The 15,883-nt window shown below is 40.9% G+C and overlaps 1 protein-coding gene across 2 annotated transcripts in view; it reads right to left on the bottom strand.

Moving 5' to 3' along the window:
* The window catches only part of ITGA6 (integrin subunit alpha 6), a 74,829-nt gene that overhangs the window by 21,844 nt on the left and 37,102 nt on the right, over positions 1-15,883 (bottom strand). For both annotated transcript variants that reach the window (XM_032355957.1, XM_032355958.1), the window contains exons 4-11: positions 14,891-15,146; positions 13,126-13,257; positions 9,863-10,073; positions 8,939-9,132; positions 8,689-8,777; positions 7,871-7,989; positions 1,825-1,923; positions 1,508-1,569 (exon numbers count right to left, since the gene is read on the bottom strand). In XM_032355957.1, coding sequence (XP_032211848.1) covers positions 1,508-1,569; positions 1,825-1,923; positions 7,871-7,989; positions 8,689-8,777; positions 8,939-9,132; positions 9,863-10,073; positions 13,126-13,257; positions 14,891-15,146 — 1,162 coding nt within the window. The remainder of the gene's footprint in view (positions 1-1,507; positions 1,570-1,824; positions 1,924-7,870; positions 7,990-8,688; positions 8,778-8,938; positions 9,133-9,862; positions 10,074-13,125; positions 13,258-14,890; positions 15,147-15,883) is intronic.

Genomic DNA, 15,883 nt, shown 5'->3' with positions numbered 1-15,883 from the left:
CACCCATTATCCAAACAGGCAAGTGTAAGGTATGGTGTCTGGGTAAAAATAACATAAAATAAACTAACAGGATAACAGAGTGTGAGAAAGCCTAGAAGACATTTTCTTCTCAATGAAAGCCACCCCAAGAACTGTTTCCAGTATTCAGTGAAATACCAGCCACATCAAAAGGCCAAGTGAGAGGCCACCACTGCCCTGTGCACAAACCGTGATACAGCAATACCAAGCACACGTCCCACAAGGTGGATAGATCCTGGGAGAGGCTATAGCAGAAGACAGCCCTGCAGATGGGCCCAAAAAGCTCAGGGAGGCAAAGCAACTACCTGAGGATGGCTTAAAATAGGGGAAGATGGAGGCTTAAAATAGGAAAAGGGGGCCTATGACAGGGTGAACTGGGGGAAGACAGACTTACTTGCCAAATTCTGAAGTATGAAAAGCAGTATCTTTTTAATAAAGAAAACAGAGTAATACTTTACATAACAAGAAGGAAACTTAAGAAAACTCATTACATCAAGGTAAAATAAAAACTGCAGACCACCCTATCCCCATAGAAGGCTTCTGCTGGTGGCATGCAACGCCATCACACGGGGCCACCAGGACCATCTGATCACCCTCACTCTCTGGGGAAAAACTTTTCTTTAAATTCCCATGACCCCATCTTCACTCTGGAGCTGGAGCAGGTTGCTTACACCTGAAAGCGTATAGCTCTTACTAAAACCTACCGCAGAAGGCTTTGAGGACGATCACCACCATTAGAGTGTCATTAGCCTTGTCTAAACATGCAGCCAAAAAGCCCGTTTGGATTATAAAGAAAGGAAGCCACATAATACCTTATAAATGACAGATGGCTTTCACCAGAGTATCTCCTTTGCTTTCCACCACAATCCTATGTAGGAATTCCTACTAGAGACATTTTTATTCCTGATAGGAAAACGGAGACTCCAATGTCTCTACTGTGCTGCGGGGTGAGCCGGTCTCGGAGCTGCAGCCCGGAGCAGAGCCCCGGGCTCTGAAATCCCAAGCCCAGCATTCTGGTCCCCAAGAAGCCCGCCCACAGGAGTGTGGCGTGGGTGTCCTGGGCCGCGGAGGCCGCCTGGAGGGGATGACGCAGCAAGGAGAGGCTAACCCAACAATTCTGCACAAAGCTTGGGCTCTGGGACTCATCTCTTACAACCACCACCCACCACCCACAACCGCAAAACCAATTTTCCATGTTGCTCTTCAAAGGCAGAAATGGAGGAAACAGTTGTGGTAGCAAATGAGTATTTTGCCAAGTCTTGCTGTCCTAAACCATCTGCTCTGGAAAATTCAAATAAGGACCAAATGGAAAGTTCTCCCCTCCTGTACTTCACCCTCCTGATTAAAGAGAAGACAGCAGAGCCACTGAATGCCTCATACAAGAATTTATAAACCAAGGTTGGCCACAGCAGTTTTGTTTTTGTTACTTATGCATTACTTTCAACCTGGTGGACAGAACATATAATTTTTAAAGGTACTAGGTACTTACTTATCGAAGGATTGTAACCTGTGGGTTTGGCAGTGTATTCAAAACAGGCCTTCACCTTGAGGCTATATAAAATCAAACACATATTCCTTAAAAGATGTATCGCTGCAGTAGAGAGAAACAAAACCCCATGGTCCCCAGGTCTCGAATCCCCCCACTGCCCACTGATGAGTAAAATGTTCTATGTTCACTTGACAGATTCCTTGTCCCCTTGCTCATTTCTGTCCCACTGTTGCCCATGGCTCCTCAGAGCAACAGAGTCCCCCTAAAGCAGACATATGAAAGTGAGGGCGTTCTGTGCATATGGTGGGAGCTCTCACCATATCCCGCTAGGTGCCCCACAGAATGTTTTCTGGCGGAGATCAATCGTGCTTGGTGTCACAGTGACCGTTTTCTGAATATTAATCACAGGCCGGGACCTGAAAAAAAAGGAGCAAAACATAGGCTTGGCCTCTTACTACCTTCAGTGTGAGAAGAATTCACATACTCTCAAGCTGTCTACCACTACATCTTAAAAACCATGGGGCAGGGGAGCGGCAGGGGGCAGGGGAGACGTTCCCCTGTGGCCAAAGAAAAGGCCTCATTTAAAACCTCATTATATGCCCTCAATGTTTATAGCAGCACTGGCCACAATAGCCAAACTGTGGAAAGAACTGAGATGCCCTTGAACAGACAAACGAATAAAGAAGATGTGGTCCATATGTACAATGGAATATTACGCAGCCATCGGAAAGGACGAATACCCAACTTCTGTATCAACGTGGATGGGACTGGAGGAGATTATGCTGAGTGAAATAAGTCAAGCAGAGAAAGTCAATTTTCATATGGTTTCACTTATTTGTGGAGCATAAGGAATAGAATGGAGAACATTAGGAGAAGGAAAGAAAAAGTGAATTGAGGGAAATTGGAGGGAAAGATGAACCATGAGAGACTATGGACTCTGAGAAACAAACTGAGGGTTTTAGAGGGGAGGGGATGAGGGGGATGGGCGAGCCTGGTGGTGGGTACTAAGGAGGGCACGTATTGCATGGAACACTGGGTGTGGTGCATAAACAATAAATCTTGGAACACTGCATCAAAAACGAATGATGTATTTTATGGTGACTAACATAACACAATAAAAACAAAACAAAACAAATTAGATTTCTGTTTGATCTCAAAAAGATCTCATCACCCAAAGGATTAGTCTAGTCTCTATTAGTAAAAAAATCCCAAAAATAAAATACACTTTCCCTCTGCAACACCTTGACAAAAATAATAAATAAATAAAACCTCATTATATGAATTTTACCCCAAAATTTTAAATACATTTATTTATAATTATAAAATGTCTGTCATTTAATAGAAGTTTTCAAATGGAAAGGAACATGGACAATTTGTCAAAGTTCTAGAGTTTTCAAGACATGTATTATGGCTCCGTCCTCACCTAAACCCCCAAGGGGCCGGGTTTGTTCTTCCAGACGCCCCTCTGTGCTGCTTTTTCTCGCTGACCTTTCAGTGGCCTCCTCCTGTCTCTCCCTAGGTCTAGTCCCCGGGTTCTCAGGCCAGTGGCGCTGTTCTGCACCCACGCAGCAACAGCAAGGACCCAACCAGTCCCTCAGGGGTAGACGTTTATGCTGTTTTGGGGCTTTCGTCTCTGACAGACCTCCAAGGATAGGTTTCTAGGCACACATTTGAATTCCCTTGTAGGATAAACTCCTAGCAGAATTTCTGAGTTGAAGAATATGTGCACATTTAATTATGAGTCATCTTGCCAAAATACCTTCCAAAAAGGTGAAAAACCCACATACCCCTAATAACCTGGGACGCTCTCTATCAGGGTTTCTAGGAACATGCAAATTTTAGGAATACAGGCAACCCTGAGCTGACAGGACTCCATCCCACAAACCTCTGCCCTTCCTCAGAACATCCCATTCCCAGCCTTAAGTCTTTGCCCTCCTGTCAGCAGAAGGGACCACAACTTTTCCACCCCCACAGGATCTCCATGAGCAAAAGCTTCAAGCCCTCAGCCTGTCCCATCTCTGCTCTGCCTAACCCCATCCTGGCAAACCCACTCAAGCAGCTGGAATCCCACACCTTGGGCCCTTCTCGCTATATTAAAACATCTCTGCTCTCCCTCCCATCTTCTCCCCTACTTCCTCAGCCTAAGGCGTTACCACCAGCCTCTGTCCTGACCTCCGCCGCAGATGCAGCAAGCCCAAGTATACGGTGCAAGCGAATGGGGAGAGGGTCCCTCTCATCCCTATCACTCCCCAGCCAGGATGAGGAATGGATCCAGTTAGACTGACTTTAATGGGCTTCTGGTAACCCAGCCGTCCTGGGGAAGACAGGAAAATGCATTCCAAATCCCAGACAGTGAGCTGGAACTTCTGGGTAGGCTAGAAAAGACGCGTGTACATTCATGGGTAAGGCACAAGCCTGCAGAAGGATAAACGCTGCCCACACTCCTGCTTCTTTTTTTTTTTTTTAAAGATTTTATTTATTTATTTGACAGAGAGAGATCACAAGAGAGAGAGAGGCAGGCAGAGAGAGAGGAAGGGAAGCAGGCTCCCTGCCGAGCAGAGAGCCCGACGTGGGGCTCGATCCCAGGACCCTGAGATCATGACCTGAGCCGAAGGCAGTGGCCCAACCCACTGAGCCACCCAGGCGCCCCCACACTCCTGCTTCTAAATGACTTCTATCTCGGTGGTTGACCTTTCCACTGTTATTGTAGACAGCTGCTAGTTTCTAAGATACTAACTAGACACATTCCTAATTAAAGTTTTGAGAGCGTATTTAAGAGGCAAAAATCCACAAATTGAAACCAACTGTTAGAGATGGAAGAATGTTTTATAGATCATAGTGTTAAGGGGACATAGATACCAGAAGTAAATATTAACACACACTCCTCCCTAAAACATTTCTATTTGTTTTTTATTTAAAATCCTTTTAAGTTTGTTTTTTCAGTCATCTCTACACCTATCCCAGGACTTAAACCCCAAGACCCTGAGATCAAGAGTCTCATGCTCTTCCGACTGAGCCAGCCAGGTGCCCCTTCTGTTTTTTTTAAACATAACAACAAACACAATTTCAAGCGCATAGTACATGACAAATCGGAAAACATGTGCCTTAACACATAAAGCAAATCTTACTGGTTCAGCTACCTCTTGTTGGACTGGCATGTATTTAGGATCTACCTTGAAGTACTAGTAAGTGGGAAAAATTCCCAGACGTTGGGATCCTAGGCTCCCAGGATCCAGTCTTCAAATCTTAAGCAGTCCTGGGCCTCCGTTTCCCCATTTGTAAAATAAGGGAATTGGGTTCTCATTTTTTTAATGAAAGGATTTTAAAATTTACCTTTGTGCTATCTCCAAAGAAAGAAGGCTCTTCTCGGAACAAGTCCACAGGGTTCATACTCAACCCACGTACTAAGATAGGAAAATAGTATTTTAATATACCAGCTATATTCAGAAGCAAATATTTATTAACTCACTAAAAATGGGCTGTGTGCTGTGAAAACATGGTAAGCAAATTCTGGTACAGGAGGTCAAGTCTTGTTGATACCTGAGGGCTATACCTCAACTAGAAATGCAAACTGCATTTTGATCAATGTTCTAGTCTTCCACCTTTTAAAAATACTATTTTAAGGGATGCCTGGGTGGTGCAATCAGTTAAGCATCCAACTCTTGGTTTCCACTCGGTCGTGATCTCAGGGTCACAGGATCAAGCCCCACGATGGGCTCCATGTTCAGTGTGAAGTCTGCTTAAGAACCTCTCCCTGTCTCCCTGCCCCTCCTGCCTGTGCTAGTGCATGTTCTAAAATAAATAAATCTTAATAAACATTGAATATTTTAAGATTAATACCTATAGGAACAAAGAGAAACAGGCATATTATAGGCAGTGCTTGAGAACCACCAGACAGAACACAGGCTGAACGTATTAATTAACCTTGGAAGGCACACAGTACCACACACAAGTGTCCCCAGTGTGACAGTTCGGAAGGACACTGGGTTCCTAGGACAGATATGTATAACCACCAACACAAACCACTACTGAGCTAGCCATGTTTTCCCGAGGTCTCTCTTTTCTCAATCACTTACACACGGTTCATTTAGTTAACTTTTTTTTTAACTTCCTGTGTCCTCACTAACATCTCAGATATATCCTTCTCTACTTCTTTTCATGTCTCCTACTCTTGCCATCTCCAACTTCTGTGGTGGTTCTTCGTTTTTCATAGATCTTGCCATCTAACCAGAAAACTATTTTTCTATTTTCTATGATATTCTACACTACATTCTATACTATATTGTATATACTATACCTATATATATATATACTATATAATATACTATATTGTGCTTTTTTATATTATTCTCTTCAGAAATGTCCTCCTGGCATCAGTTTCTTATAAGACTGAGGGCTTTGGCTTAGGATTATATTTTAGATGTTGGGGCTACATCTCTACCTGACACTCTCTGGAATTCTACAGGGTAATGATTTTTTTTTCTTTTTTTCCCCTTTAGGGTCTCACTGTATATTAACACCCATTTAAAACACCTTTAAAGAGGGGTGTCTGGGTGGCTCAGTCAGTTAAGCATCTGCCTTTGGCTCAGGTCATGATCTTAGGGTTCTGGGATGAAGCCCCACATCGGGCTCCCTGCTCAGGGAGTCTGTTTCTCTCTTTCCCTCTGCCCCTGCCCCCTGCTTGTGCTCTCTCATTCTTGCTCTCTCAATAAAATCTTAAAAAAATATATTTAAAGATCTCTTTAAGATTAAAATAACTGTAAAGCCAAATCGTTAAGAAAGAAAGAAAGAAAGGAAGGAAGGAAGGAAGGAAGGAAGGAAGAAAGAAAAAGGAAAAACCCAAATGGTTAATTCTCACTAAGAATCCAAGAAATGCAAATTTAGCCAAAGGATGGGGACACAGAGCACACGAGCAAAAACCAGATTCATCATGTCTGATGCTGTTAAGGGTACGAGGAAATGGGCTTTCTCACAGCTTGCTGCCATGACAATAAACTGTCACAACCTCTCTGTAGATATATGTATTAATACAAAAATGTTCTAACCTGTATCATAGGGATTCTATTTCTAGGAATTTTTCTTAAAAAAACAAACAAACAAAAAAAAACAAATAGAGATGTATAATATTCTGTAGCACACTGTTTACATTAGCTAAAGGTCAGAGACTAAAAATTCCATTAATTGAAGATTAAATGCTTATAACGAAACAATATTAGCTTGTTTAAAAAAATAAGATGGATGTGTCTATACTGACAAGGACAGAGAACCAACAAAGATTAGATTTTTAAGACCCAGGTTAGAGCAGTGAGAATGGCCCTTTGAGGAAGCCCTTGAAGCAGAAAGATACCCCAAACTATCCAAAGTTGTTTTGTGGACGATGGGAATATTGGGGAACTTGCATTTTCCACAACTGTGTATTAATTCTTTTACAAGAACGTGCTACTTCTCAAATTACAAATGAAATAAATGATGTTAAATGGTGAGTCCCAGCAGTGATGAAATTCGCTAGGAAAATGGGGACTCAAGCAAAGGTGATGGGCAAACCGAGGCAGCCTTTCTGGAGGTCGTTTTGGTGAATGTGAATCTAAAGTCTGAAAACACATATGCCCTCCACTCGGCAAACTCACTTCTGGGAATTTATCGTGAGGGAAGAATTCAGGACGTGAACAAAAGTAAAGGATGCTGGCCACCTGGTGTATCACGAAAAAAAAAAAAAAAAAAATGAACAAACCTGGAAAGGAACATAAATATCCAAGGACAGTATGGTGATGGTTAAATAAACTAGACCTGGCCTCGTGACACCTTACAGGCAGCCGGTAACCTCATCGCAGAAAAGTATTCAAGGACAGGGGAAAAGCCCCTGAGCGCAATAAACTCACGGACGTGGACAAAGTCCACTGAGCATTACAGACAAATGCAGATTACAAAACAATACGTACACTGTGAGCTCCGTTTTGTTAAATATACACAGGCACTCACAGAACACAAAAGACTAAAAGGATATAAAGCAAAATTTTGGAGCTGACTAATGGATCGTGAGAGACAGGGGGGTTCTTATTTCCTTCCTTATATCTTTTGTACTGTCAAATTTTATGTTGCCTCTTTTAAGAAAATATAAGGTTTTAAAAGTACCTATGAAGTAAAAATTTTCACCAGTTCTGATTTTCTTTCTCAATTCAAAATTAGTGAGGCATTACAAAATAGTTCTTATCATATTGTTATATCACTTTTTAAAAAAATCTTCAAAATCCATATAAACCTTAAACTTTGAAATATGGGTATTAGGATTTTCAATTAAAAAGGTCAAAATCTGAGTTAAAGCTGAATATTGAACATACTTAACTGAAGTCAGAGATCACACACCTGAACACAGCCACCGAGTCTGAGAGGGAACCAACTGCAACATCAGGGTAGGAATTTCTATCAAGGTCCATATTTCCAGCAATTGAATATCCAAAATAAGGGGATTTACCCTCAAGAATCTGAAATGAACAGGGCATCAGAATCAACAATGAGCCACCAAAATGAGCTTCTTGATGCTTTGAAAAAGCCAAATGTTTCCTCATAAACTGAAGTCTAAGAGTTTACTTATAAATTATACTAAATTATAAATAAATTATAAGCACACATGTGCTCCAACACTTCATACATTTTATCTCATAGAAGTCATCTGATTTACATTCTATCTCAAAGGATAAAGGGGCCAATTTTTGATGAACTTCTTTTACTATACACCAAACCTCTCTACCTGCCCTCCAAATGTCTTGTTTTTCTCAAAAGCAATTTTAAATTTTTGGCATCTCAATTCTCCATGTCATCACAACCATCTGGTTTGTTTGTTTGGGTTTTTTGCACATTTTACCTCCAGTTAGTATCCCGCTAAAGGAAAGAGCTCACATTTCCATTTATTTATGCTCTCTGGGTAAAACAGTCTTTTTCCTTGGACTACTTTGATTCCCAATTTATCTAAGAAATTTTACAAATAAATGCAACGATGTGCTTATTTTAAATCTATTTTCAAGCTATCTTCTAATGGTACATTTTTTAAAAAGCACAAAGTTCATACTATTACAGATTTGTCAATCAAACATGAGTAGCATGAAAATGCACATAAACCCAATATCCTACTACAAGGCAAAACGTGGAGACCCTCATTGTAGAAACCGAGGCTGTCTGGTTACCTGTGTTGGCTTGGTATTTATTCCATTCGGGGATCCATGATAGATAAATACCTTTCCCATATCATCGTAGGGCGCTCCAACTGCAATATCTGTTGACAATGTCACATTTCAACAAACAAAATCAACAGAATCAACAAACAAAAATCACAAATCAACAAACAAAATCCCAGTACAATGCCATAAGCATTCATTATTTTGGACAATCAAATAATCAGCCTGTGAGCATCATAACTATTTCACAATCTATTACCTGGGTAGCCGTCTTGATTAATGTCGCCAATATTTTTTACCGCAATGCCAAACATAGAATCTTTGGTTCCATTAAGACGAATGGGCTTGACTTTATTCCACCTGCCTTGCTGGTTAATGTAAACATACACGGCACCTCCAACTTCTCCATCTCTGTCAAAATACTGTGGGGCTCCAATAATTATATCTTGCCACCTAAAAACATAACGAGGGATAAAACTGAACCATCGCCTAAAATACCAGCAAACTCACAGAGAATACCATCAGCCAAGGTACTAAGGACACAGAGACGGGACGCAGAAAGGACCTCAAATCTGGAATTGATTTCTCATCCATTAAAACATTTTTGAAGGGGTATTTATGTAATGTTCAGGTAATGTAATGTTTAGGTATGTAAGTGTTTAGGTTTAGGTAAAACATTTTACACAATAGCCCACGGTGAATGCCCACAGGAAGGTATCAGCGGGAAGAACCTGAAGACAGGCCCCGAGTTGGAACGAGAGTGCGCAGACTCTGCTCCCCTCCACCCACCCCCCAAACCTCCACCCTCGGACATAACTATTACTTTGTCGCTGATTCCGGTTTTTAAAAGGACATTCTGGATGCTCCCACAGCCCCATGAGAAGCCACAGCAAAAGAACCACGTAGGTGTCATTTTTCGAGTTAGTGGTTTTCCGTATTTTAATTCTCACAGACCCAAAATATGAGTGAAAACGAAAAACTGAAAATGTAAATAACCCGAGGAAGGTAATGAACATCTGCTGCCAAAATACAAGTGATAAAAACATGGCAGGAAGGTAAAGATCTGGCGGCAAAAATATTCTTTGAGTCAACGAACCTGAAAGGATGGCTTCTCTCAAGACTGTAAAATGCCCAAGAACCAACGGTTTCTTGGCAGATGTAAAGTAACCGAAGACGCACTTACCCATCTTTGTTAAGGTCCGCCACTGCCACGTCATAACCGAATGAAGAAGCCAGACCTTCCCCGTCAAAGATGTATTCAGGGAGGAGATGAGCAGACTTCATGTCCCTTTTTAGCAAAACCACAGCTCCACTATGATTGGCTCTTGGAGCACCAGACACGAAAGTGATCTCGTCTTTAGAAACAATACCTTTTCCTGAGTCTAAAGAAAAGCCTAGAAAAACAAAGTAATAGTTCACGTCACCATGTATTTCAGGAGGCATCTAACATGGTAACGCCATCACCACCTTTGCCTCTGGCTTCCCACCCCATTCCTTCCAGGCCTTTTTTAGCAGCTGTCACACTTACAACATGAAAGAGTTTGACCCAAGTACAAAGCAGTAGGCTAGGGTCATGGCTTTCTGTGACATACATGAAGACTTTTTTCACAGAAATTACCTGTGCTACTTAGCTTATGTGTAACTTGAATCATGAAAACACTCATGCATCTTCCAAAGCTATGCGCACTCTACTTTGATACTAGAACTGTGATAAAAGGAGATCAAGCTAGATCCTAAATTATCATGGGAAAGTACAGACCAACATACCTGAGTGCACATTATAGGGTTCTGCTATAACGTAATGATTAGTAACTTCTACATTCATCAGTCTCCTTGCTAAAACAAATGCTAATATCCTTCATCTACCACAGACAGCATTTCAGTATTTCGGACCAACTTAATTCTCAGACACAAACATGCAAACAAGACCATGACCGGTGAGATGGGAGTATTTGAGAACCTCGTAAAAACAATAGAGGTGAGCACGTTCTCACTGATGATAATCACATACTCATTCGGAGGGCAGAAAACGTGAGGCACCCAATTAGGAAGCATCAGCTGGGGGGTCAGATAACAGATCAAGATCTGCCAGCAGGTACATATCAATGCCTCTGTCAAAACCACTCAAACTGAGCAAATCTTCCTATAGGGAGGGGAGGCAGATGCCAGAGAGCATAAGCTCACCCTTCTTATTGTGATTTACAAAAAGCTTCACCACTACTGTTGCAGTTCTCAAACTGTGAAGTGAGTTGGAGAATATGATGAGCTCCGAGTTTCTAACAGGTTGATGTAATCAAATCCAGCTCTGCAAACCACCTGGCGGCAGAGCCTCAGCCTGGCGTGCTTTTCAGTGTGCTTCACTCGAAATGGAATAGAAAATAAAAAGATTTATGCTCTGTATGGATCTCCCCCCCCAAAAAAATTTCTTTAAATGACCATGACCAAGACAATTTATTTGTCATCTCAGAGGTCACAAACCTAGGTAGCTATTCATCATCACATCGGGGGATGAGCCGGGCTGCTCCCTGGGAGGCTGTGTTTTATAAACAAACTGATCAGGATCTGTATAGGAAACGCTGGTCAGAAACAGCAGGCCTGGACACACGCATGGAACGGAAAAGATTGAAGAGAAAGCAATTATGCTTCGTAAGAGGCCTGCCGGCTCCCGAGGCTCCCGCTGCACGAGGTGACCACCCCCGCCTCTAGCTGGCCAGCCTCACCAGCTTCCAAAACCACAAGTAGGTCACTTGCTTCCTCAAGCCCATTGATTTTTTTGAAACAATAGACACACGGACAGCACGGACAACAAAAATGTGACAACACGAACTGGATTCTTTCCCCCTCCAGGCAGCCTCTTTTGAGGCAACCTGTTCTTAAAAGGGGCTAATGTGTTTAATAAAATACGCTGAAACTTCCTGAATGCTCCAAGAGCAACTGTTTGTAAAAATCCACGGGCATCTATCTTAAAGACCAAAGTGGTGGTTTCTTGACCAGAAAACCCTGACCGGGTTTCTTGACCATTACATTAAATTTTAATTTAAAATTACTGCTCATCAAAAATAATCCCTAAATAACACATTTGATGAGAGGCTGCCTGTTAAAATATATTCAAAGAACATATTTGTGTGTTGATGGTATTTACCCTGAGAAACCATACTGAGTAACTGAGATTGCAAACGGATGGCGTCTGCGTCCCGTTTGTGTCCTGCAAAGCCACGGACCCAGCACTCACACACCCAGCTGCTTCGCATCCTGCCTCATTTCCACGAGCCTTTCTTTCCTTGGCTGAGGGATGAGCAACTGTGTGACCTTGGACTAAGAAATGAATCTCCTTAGGTCACAGTTTTTTTCCATCAGCTAAAGAGGGATAATCATACTGATTTTATAATATTGTTGGGAAGGTCAAGTACAACTTGTATAGCAATAAATACAGCACATGGTTGGCACTTAACAAGTGGTAAGTTTAATTTGTCTCTGCCCTCTTCTCTGCCCTCTTCCAGATTTTTATTTGGAAGGAGTGTCTGAAAAGTTGTGGTTTTGTTTTTGTTTTTTGTTTTATTAATTAACAGTACCATTCATGCATATCTCTATAATTAGAATATTTTAGAATATGCTTACTAACACATTGTTTAGAATTATTCTTGTGTTTTTACTTTTTACCTTCCATTGTTCCAGTAACATCTCTAGCACAGGGGTACTTTTTTAAAAAAAAAAAAAAAAAGTAGGTCACTATTTAGGTTTAGGAGATTTTTTTACATTTTTTCCCAAGAAATGTACAGTAATTATTCTTTATGTCAACTCATACCAAGAATTAAAGCTTTTAAAAGCCTTTGTGTAATTACCATAATGCACATGAATAATTTAGGACACCCATTAGTAATGCAAATGAGCCTGAGGAGTTAGGGAACTGGCACTTAGACACAGTCTGGGGGTCCTCCAAGCTGCTCTGGCAGTGCTGTTCAGCTGCCAATGGAAAGCCACCATGCCACTGGCCAGGAGGCCTGTGACAGGGGGGCCCCAGTCTGGAAGCAGAGCTGACCCTTGGAGAACAACAGTCACCAAGAAAGGACCTGGAGGTCTTGACCGGCCACTTCAGAATAACTTCATAAATGTAGCTCTTAAGAGTATCTCTAGAAAGAGGCACTGGAGGGAGAGAGGAGGCAGCTCAGCTCACTGCCGACATCCCTGCCTCTCCCCACCACCCCTTGTCCCAACAGCCTGTTTCCAGTTAGAGGCCACTGCTGGCCCAGGTCGGAAGGGAAGAGTCCCAAGCATCACCCAGGTTACCTCAGGATCACCAAAGCTTAAATCCAATTCCCATCAGCACAGCCACAGGCCCCTGGCTCCTCCTGGCCTATTCTCAGCCTCGAGGTCCAGGGTCCTGGGTGGACAGGGTCTCACTGAGGTATCTGGAAAGGCGGGCATACCAGCTGCGCTCATTCCTACCTAAGTAACTGTTCGCGGGAACAGGAACTAGACTTTCATCATGGTCAGTCTCTCCACCAACTTCATAAGGCCCATCTTCAAAGATGTTCATGTCAAAAAAAGTGTTATTCTTTTGCTCTACGCGAACGATGCCTAAAGAAATGAAATGGCAAAAAAAACAACAAAAAACCATGAAGATGGAACAAAATAAAAGAGATGGTTCCTAATACACATGCCTCATGTTCATAAGGACAAGAAGAGGAGTCTGGAGGAAGAAGGGCAGAGGAAATAGAGGGCTTTTGAGGTTATTAAAGTTTAAAGAATCAAGTTTATGTGAATTTTTACAAAGAAGTTTGTTCTAGTAATGAAAAAAAAATGCATTTTTAGGAATTCTCTGTAATGCCACAAAACTGGATGGAAAATGAAATGTTTACTTCGTTAACTAAATCTAGAGAAAGTAACTTTTTAGAAAGTACATGAGCCTGATGTATTTTATATTGTCTGTCATCCTACCATCAATTTACCTACTTTACTAGAGTGTAAAGCTGAAATGTTTTGATCCTTTCTCCAAACCACCTGAACCAAGATTATATCTTTTAAAAATTTCCAAAATTAACAATTAAAAAGAAAAGATTTCATATAGTAAGCCCACTATGTGACTTTTTAAAAATGGTAACATTTTAAATCAGGGTTTTTAAAGCAGGTAAAAGATGTTTCCCATAAATACATACATACATAACTCATGGGTGTTTTTGTTATTTCAACCATAAATGGCATTTATTCTTGTTATGACAAAACTATTTCTAAATTCTATGTGTTATTTGGATGAGGTAAACATACCTGACAAATATTATGTTGGGAGTGGGGAGGCCAAAGGAAACTCCTCCCAAAGGTTACTATGGATGACATAAAGGGGAAGATGTTCCTCAAGGATTATATCTAATAGGAATTCAAACTTGGGAGTTTTTTTTGAGTGCAAAAGGGAAAATTTTCCTAAGTTATTCTTAACTACAGAAAATGTTATAACACATTTATTTTAATAAATTTCTCAGAAAAATGTCTGATGTCTAAATCCCATGCATTTCTCTTCACTATACGTTAGAGTTAACTGTCCTTCGTGACACAGTGATTTTCTCTGCCAGCCTCATTTCTTGAGAGAAGTTAAACTCTGTCAAACTGAGGGCCCTTCTCCCCACTCCCTCCCAGTGTCTCCTTTTACCCACATCACAATCATAATTAAATGATACCATTAAACAACTTTCCCATAAATTATCTAAATTTATCATCTCACAATGCTCTCATTTGTCATCTACCCTTCTAACTTCTCTGCTTTACTAGCAAAACACAGTCTTTTAAGATATAATGAAAAAAATGTCTGTATTAATACACTGTTACTTGTACATGACACCACACAATTATTTTGTTTTCAGATCACTACCTTAAAATGAAATGTCTGCCAGCATTAAAACTTAAAACACTTTTAGCCTCAAGAAACAGGAAAATACAAAACAGAAAAAACTACGGATGTTATTATATTCTTAGAGAAAAAAGTTAACTACTTGTATTAACGCAAATTGCTGAGAGAGGAGAAACATATCTTCCAATATACATTTCCACCACTGTTTTTGAGCTCATATAATTGAGAGATTACAAATCCTACCTTACTTCTGTAATATACAAGTGCCCTGTACATTTTGTTTTAACTTCAAATGTACTCAATCACAGGTGCATGTAACAGAAATTATGCAGTCATTCTAATCTCTATTGCTATAAATACACGTCCTACCTTTCCAGTTGTAAGTGCCCGGGGCTCCAAACACAATGTAATGAAAGTCTTTAGTAAAAGTAGCAGCTACTCCTTGCTGGCAAGAACCAAATTTTTCATGGCCTCGCAATCGGCCATCGCAGAAACTCCAGTCTCCTCCATCCATGTCATCCTCAATCCTCAGATTCTGACTCAGGACGTAACATCTTCCAAAGATATCTCGGGATTCCTGCTTTGTATTGACATGTTGCCTTTTTTCATATCGGTGAGCACATGTCTGCAAACAGAAGGAATAAGGCAGCCCATTCATTTTTACAGACTTTACGCTTATGAGTGACCATTTTCTCAATTTGTAATAAAGAGAGCTTGATTCTAAATAGGATGTTAAACGTGTCCCACATTCTGGAATGGGATCCAAAACCAGCAACAGTTCTCCAAAGTGGCATGAGGGGACCACAATCTAGCATTATCAGAACTAGGACTTCTGTCTTATTCTCGCCTGGAAGATAATGCTCCAGTCCAAATACTGAATGCCGGTCTGTAATCCACAGGCAATGTATTTGTAGACTGACCTGTCACATAAACAATAGGAAATATCATCTCTCATTTTCCTAATTGGCTTTTATTGGCCGTATAAACTTTCCCATCAGTATGTTGGTGAAAATTTGTAATTATGTCCCAGAGGGGAGAAATCACGGACATATTTTCCTAGGACGAGGCAGACATAGCTAAAACAAAGACATTTCCCTTTTTCCCACACTATTTTTTCCTTATAATCAGTCCTAACTTGTACTCTAAGCTCGGATTAAGGTTATTTTAAAAGGCAGAGTGAATTACGCCAGAAAAAATGAAATACTCTTTATAATTTTACAAGGTATTCATGGTTACTTTCCATACAACACAGGCTGAATAGACTTTTTGACAGCCAAGTTGATTTCCTGTAATGATGATTTCTTAATTATCAAAACTTAGGATTCAGTAAAATTCTCATTTTTTTTTTTTTTTCAAAATCCT

Source organism: Mustela erminea, chromosome 8 (assembly GCF_009829155.1).
Source record: "Mustela erminea isolate mMusErm1 chromosome 8, mMusErm1.Pri, whole genome shotgun sequence".
In the NCBI taxonomy this organism is placed as follows: Eukaryota; Metazoa; Chordata; class Mammalia; order Carnivora; family Mustelidae; genus Mustela; species Mustela erminea.
Note: the sequence above shows the minus strand (reverse complement) of the source record. Positions and strands in the feature narration are given on the sequence as shown.